Genomic DNA, 7,132 nt, shown 5'->3' on the forward strand with positions numbered 1-7,132 from the left:
TCTCTGGCGCTGTGAGGCAGCAGTGCTAACCACTGTGCCACCGTGCTGCCCACAAATGAATAGGGTGCCACGGTGGCACAGTGGTTAGCACTGCTGCCTCACCGCGCCAGAGACCCAGGTTTAATTCCCGCCTCAGGCAACTGTCTGTGTGGAGTTTGCACATTCTCCCCGTGTCTGCGTGGGTTTCCTCCCACAGTCCAAAAATGTGCAGGTTAGGTGAATTGGCCATGCTAAATTTCCCGTAGTGTTAGGTGAAGGGGTAAATGTAGGGGAATGGGTCTGGGTGGGTTGCTCTTCGGAGGGTCGGTGTGGACTTGTTGGGCTGAAGGGCCTGTTTCCACACTAAGTAATCTAATCTAATCTAAATTTTAAAATAGCTCCTGTCCAATTGTCACATTTTCCAGAACTGTGTTGGAGGAGCTCTTATTTTTTCCTTTTGGATTTTTTTTCAGTGGAATGAATTGACCAAGCTTTTTAGGGCAGGAATGCCTCTGAAAAAACATAGAATGCACTTGAAAAAATACACTAACTGTTTCATGGCTTCTGAAGCAGTGGATTGGCTACATGAACTACTGAGAAGTAACAGTAATTTTGGGCCAGAAGTGACTAGACAACAGACTCTACAACTATTGAGGAAGTTTTTGAAGAATCATGTAATTGAAGATATAAAGGGAAGATGGGGAGCAGAGAACCTTGATGATAATAGCCAGCTCTACAGGTAAGAAAAGAGATGGAGGAATTTGCATTTACAGTATGTTTAGCTATTTCTTGGGATATCCTAAAGTGTTCATAATTATGTGTATTCCAACTCAGTTATTGGTGCATAGATCATACAAGTTATATTTTTGAATGTCTAAGCATTCATTCACAAAGTACATTTTTTTTGTGGTTCAATTTTTATGGTTTGATATGTTAATCAAAGCAGTTAGCCAAAGTCTTATCTTCTATGAGCAATAATGATCTACAATAGCAAAGATTTTCAAATCTTAGAATTTACTTTATTTTTATTTAATTTTTGTTTTTGTTTCCAATCAATCTGGAGTTCTTACTTCAACTTTGCTCCTATCTCCCCTCTATCCACCTCCTACCACTTCACACTCCAATTTGTTTCACAGGGCCATCTTTTCCTCCTTTAGATTTGACTATTATGAAATCAAACCTCATGTCCATTCAAGCACAACTACATTTCCTCAGATTCTGAAGCAATCTAAGTTCAAATGTAGCAAGATCTGGACAATATCTAGGCTTAGTGATGGAGATGTACAGCATGCAAACAGACTCTTCAGTCCATGCCAACCAGACATCCCAACCTAATCCCGTCCCATTTGCCAGCAGTTGGCCCATATCCCTCTAAACCCTTCCTATTCATATACCCATCCGAGGAGCAGGAAAATCGACTTATGAAGGGCTTTTGCCCGAAACATTGCTTTTCCTGCTCCTCCCCCTACCTCAGGAAAAGATCTTGTCTATTTATCCTATCCATGCCCCTTATAATTTTATAAATCTCCATAAAGACTTCCCTCAGCCTCCAAGACTCCAGGGAAAACAGCCCCAACTTTTCCCTATAGGTCAATTCCTCCAACCCTGGCAAATTCCTGGTAAATCTTTTCTGAGCCTTTTCAGGTTTGACAACATCCTTTCGATAGGAAGGAGACCAGAATTGCATGCAATATTCAAACAGTAGCCTAACCAATGTCCTATATAGCTGCAACATGACCTCCCAACGTCTATACTCAATGCTCTGGCATATGAAGGAAAGCATACCAAACGCTGCTGCGACTCTACTTTCGAGGAACTATGAACCTGCATTCCAAGGTCTTTGTTCAGCAACATTCTCCAGGACCTTACCGTTAAGTGTAGAAGTCCTGCACTGATTTTCTTTTTCCAAAATGCAGCACCTCACATTTATCTAAATTAAACTCCATCTGCCACTCCTCCACCCTTTGGTCCCTCTGATCAAGATCCTGTTGTAATCTGAGGTAACCTTTTCTGCTGTCCGTACGTGTCCATACACCACCAATTTTGGTGTCATCTGCAAACTTACTAACTGTACCTCCTATGTTCATTTCCAAATCATTTATATAAATGGCAAAAAGTAGTGGACCAAGCACCAATCCACTGGTCACAAGCGTCCAGTCTGAAAAGCAACCCTCCACCACCACCCTCTGTCTTCTACCTTCAAGTCAGTTCTGTATTCAAATCTCCCTGTATTTCATGAGATCTAACTTTACTAACCAGTCTACCATGAGACACCTTGGCGAACGTCTTACTGAAGTACATATAGATCACATCCACCACTCTGTCCTTATTAATCCTCTTTGTTACTACAAAAAACTAAATCAAATTCATGGGACATGGTTTCCCACGCACAAAGCCATACTGACTATCCCTAATCAGTCCTTGCCTTTCCAAATACATGTAAATCCTATCCCTCTGGATTCACTCCAACATCTTGCCCACCACCGATGCTAGGCTTAGACTGACAAGTGGCAAGTAACATTTGCACCACACACATGCTAGGTAATGACCATCTCAAATAAGAGACATTCTTGCTCTGCCCTTGACATTCAATGGTGTGACCATCACTGAATTCCCTCTATCAACATCCTAGGGGTTACCATTGACCAGAAACTCAACTGGACTTGTCATGTGAATATAGTAGCTACAGGAGAAGATCAGAGGCAATTGTGGTCTTCTGGCCTTTGAATCCAGGCCTCTTGTCTCAATGCCATATGCTCCAGAAGTGTGTAATAACATCTCTGAAAAGGTTGATTTTGGAAAATATAAATATAAAAGGATGTACTGACATTGGAGGTTTTTCAAACGAAATTCACAATGCTGATTCCTGAAATGAAGTGTTTGAATTATTAATAATAGTTAAATAAATTAATTTGGTTGGAGTTTAGATGAATGAAAGGTGATTTTTTTTTTTTGTTACAAAATATTAGATTGAGATGGCTTGACAAGGTAGATGTTGAGAAGATGGTTCAACTAATGGGGAACCTCGAGCTAGGTGCCATGCTTACAGAATAAAGTGGCACTGATTTTAAAACTATAATGCCATAGAATGTCTTCTCCCAGAGGTTAGTGAATGCCTGCATTTTTGTTTTACCACAGAGGGATGGGAAGACTAGAAATTACCTTGAGGTGGTTGATAGGGAGTTGATTCCTATCATTTCAAAAATCTATGATGAACTGGCATGAAACAGGAGTTGTGGTCTGGAGCAGATCAGCAATAATCTTGTTGAATTTCAGGGCAGGCTTGAGAGATTAAATTGCCTACTACTCTTTTGTACGTTCTTTGTTTATTGTGAATTGTTGGGTACATATTATTTGCTTTAATTGAAGTTCGTATTGTGTTATGACAAGTTTTTTTGACTTGTGTTCTCTGTTTTGATCTTGCAGTTATTACAACTAAAATACATTGCATGCATTTTTTCACATTATACTTGGCTTCAGAGCAACTCTATTTATTTACTTACCTGAAAAATTGTGTTGATGTACTTTTGAACAGATTTCCTACAACATCCCCATTGAAAGTTGTTCCTAATCATCCTCCATTTCACAAAACAAATGCTGCAAGCAGAAGTACCAAGGTGAAAGGTGGCTTTTGTGAATTACCCAAGACAATGACCAAGGAAAATGACATTCTTCAATTTCAGGTATTAGAATTCTTAATCTGCATATGAATATCTGTACTGTTTAATTGCTCAATTATTTCCATTTCCACACATTGTCCTTTTGAGAAAATACAACTGATTGCTTTTTTGTAATATGAATTTTAAACTACATATTCTTGCCATTGGATGTTGCTAATGCTGTTTGTAATGTGGTGCTTTAGCGTATTTACAAGTGCACTAATTGAAGGATACAGATAACAGTACTTTTCACTAACCTTCCTATTCTTTGGGCTTACAGAAGCTGCTGTAGGAGATTTAGACATGGAGCTTTCAAATATGCATGGTGTGTCAGCAGCTAAGCTCATCTCCACAGAAAACACAATTTAAAAAAAAAACTTCAATTCTGGTTCCTGCCCCTGAGACAGTCTTTTCCTGAGGCCTCAATTGCCATTCAACATCTGCCTTCTGCTTGAATATACTGTCTTTTCCAGACTTGCCAGACCAATTCCTAGGATTGATCTTTTTAATTATAGTGGTGCTGGAAAAGCACAGCAGGTTAGGCAGCATCCTCGGATGCTTTCTGGCCTGCTGTGCTTTTCCAGCACCACTCTAATCTAGACTCTGATCTCCAGCAACTGCAGTCCTTGCTTTTGCCTGAACTTGTTAATTGCCAACTTCTGTTATCTGTTTAAAGAAATACTCTTCCCAGGACGTTGTTGAAAGGACTCTTTAATCAAGAATCAGCCTGCCATTAACCTCCAGGCCTGGTCTTGCAAACCAGCAAAGGCTTGCTTAGTCTATTCTGTTTTTTCCTTTTTTTTTTGTAAGTCATTCCAAATTCCATCTGGCATTTCCAGCTGTCAATTCCTAGTTCACAGTCCAAAACCAAAATTGATAAAAGAATAAAAATAAACTTGGTGAAAATACTAACTCAGTTAAAATTAACAACTGACTTAGCATTCTCTGTTTGTGGCAGAGAGTTCAAAATCTCTTCTACTGTGTGTAGAATTGCTTTGTAGTATCTTTCCTGAATGGCCTTTCCCTAATTTTCAGACTATGTTCTCTAGTTAAAAAGCTCCAGACAGAGGAAATAGCTCATCTTTTACCTTGTCTACCCTTTTGGCAAGTGAAAATAAAGCCCAGAACTGTGGATACTTGAAATCTGAAACAAAAACAAATTGCTGGAGAAACTTAGCCAGTCTGGCACCATCTGCAGGGAGTAAGCAGAGTTAACATTTTTGGTCCAGTGACCCTTCTACAAAACTGACAGTAGCTAGGAAATGATGGTAGTATATATTCTGTCGATGGAGTGGGGTGGAAAAAGCGTGGTTGTTAGATGGACATGAAGTCCAGAGGGAGCGAGAGACAGTAAGGCAGATAAAGGGATGAGTAATGGTTAGCCAGTGAGTAAGAAAAGCTGATAATAGGGAACAGTAGGTGAAAATTAGCTGGGTCTAGTGAAAGCAGCTCGTGTTCTGATAGTACCTGGGGTATGGAGGGTATATATAGGATATGGAAAAAGATGTTCAGACCCTAAAGGAATTAAGCACTACCAAGTTCTGAAGGCTGCAGGGTATCCAAGTGGAAAATGAGTCACTATTCTTCCAGCTTGAGCTGAACCGCACTGGAGCACTACAGTCTGAGACAAATGTTGGTGTGGGAACATAGTGATATGTTGTCGTGGCTTGGGGTCATTTTTGTGGACAGATCATGAGTGTTTGCAAAACAGTCATCAATTCTGAGTTTTGTCTCTCTGATGTAGAGAAAAACCACATTGTCAGCAGTAAATATAGTAGACCAGATTGAGTGAGTGAAGTGCAGGTTCTGTTATATTTCTGTTTGCATGTGACTTATTTTTCAGTGAACAATAATATTGTGAACTTGTAACCTGCAGAGCACAAAACTTGAAGTTACCCAACTATGAGCCCATTGAATTGGATGCACTTGTCAACAATACAAACAAAGGGACTAAGGGTAATCTGAGCGTCTAGTCCATCAAAATGGAGAGATTAGTGTTGGTTGATGAGCACTTCCCAATTCAAGCATCTGTTTGGCATTTCAAACAGTGTCTAGTCAAATATAATATAGTCTAATAGAGTATCTTGCACCATCGTGCTTAAAAATGGTGGTTATCCTTTGGAATTGTCTAATTGGTACTGAGTTCAAATATAATCTTGTTCTGTAGCCCAACGCCTTAAAGTGGATTGAGATCATTCGTTCATTTCATATCAGGACATCAAAATATTTATATCTAACAAATCTGAAGGATCACTGGACCCAAAATGCTGCCAGACCTGCTGATTTTTTTTCCAACAATTTCTTTGTTAGACTTAACAGTTGTCTGACGCTAGTTTGATTTGAAAGCAAAGCTTATGTCTGGCACGATAGTGCTAACAGACTAATTTTAGGATGAATGCACATCCTTGAAATGTAGATTAACCAGATTAATTATTGAAGTCCCAAGGGCAGCATTATGACTAATGCAGTTTAACACAGAATTGCCAAACTGGTATGAGAATTTGTCCTATTTGTTAATTTATGCCAGTGGCTGGGATTTCCATTAGTTCTACCTTTTGATACTTCATTGAAAGAGGTGAAGAGTTATTTCATCTTTATCCTTTTAACAGCAAAATTCCAAAGTAAATTCATGCTGTAAGATTAACATGGTCCCCTTGGCTTGGTTTATAACTTTGTATCCTATATATGTTAAGAAGAAAACTGAGTGGATTTATTGTAAAAATTGGGATACTGAACAGGTAAGGGCTCTTTGAGCTTCCAAACATTATGTTGATAATCCTGAAGGGGAGCAAGATCCTGGCAGGTGTGACTCTATCAAAGCCACTTGCATGAGGATCTCTTCTTACTTGGATAGGTGTGCTGCGTCTTTACAAGAGAAGCATTTACATTTCCATTTTCTGGAATGACTTTCTTTTTTTAGTGTTGCCTTTGTAGCGTTGGCTTAGAGATCTTAAACCTAGTAATAGATTTCATGAAGATCAAACTGCTGGCTGACCCCCCCCCACCACTTAATCCACCTGTATGATTTCCTGATAGTTCAGTTGGACCGATTTTCACCCCCTGAGCATAATGATATTTGGTGAATGTCATTCATTTATGTATCTGACTGGCCAAACTGAATTTAATGAATTACAGAAGGCCTTGGTGTAGCAGCTAGTAATGGAGAACCCAGAAGATTGGTGAGTCTGTCTGTCAGTCAGCCAGAGTTGGGGTTGTGGGAATGGAGGAGTAAATGATGAGAGGGAAAAATCAATATGGCTGATAGGGGAGGCTGTGCCTTCCACAAGATACTGCTTGCCAGAGGGGATGTCATCTGGATACCTTAATGATCTCCAAGTCAGGTGTTGGGTATGCCATGACACCCATCTGCCTTGCCCCTCTTGCACACCCTACCCACCTTGCCCCTCTTGCACACCCACCCCCAACCCACATTTCCTTTCCCCGTCCCCTCCTTTCCCCACCCCCTTTCTTAATTGGGTGCAGTTATGGTCTCA

General features: G+C 40.0%; 1 protein-coding gene across 3 annotated transcripts in view; it reads left to right on the plus strand.

Annotated features, from left to right (window-relative positions):
* LOC122554401 (DEP domain-containing protein 1A-like) overlaps positions 1-7,132 on the plus strand; it is a 28,472-nt gene that overhangs the window by 4,442 nt on the left and 16,898 nt on the right. For all 3 annotated transcript variants that reach the window (XM_043699366.1, XM_043699367.1, XM_043699365.1), the window contains exons 2-3: positions 453-718; positions 3,515-3,662. In XM_043699366.1, coding sequence (XP_043555301.1) covers positions 453-718; positions 3,515-3,662 — 414 coding nt within the window. The remainder of the gene's footprint in view (positions 1-452; positions 719-3,514; positions 3,663-7,132) is intronic.

The sequence above is a fragment of the Chiloscyllium plagiosum genome, chromosome 11 (genome assembly GCF_004010195.1).
Source record: "Chiloscyllium plagiosum isolate BGI_BamShark_2017 chromosome 11, ASM401019v2, whole genome shotgun sequence".
NCBI lineage: Eukaryota > Metazoa > Chordata > Chondrichthyes > Orectolobiformes > Hemiscylliidae > Chiloscyllium > Chiloscyllium plagiosum.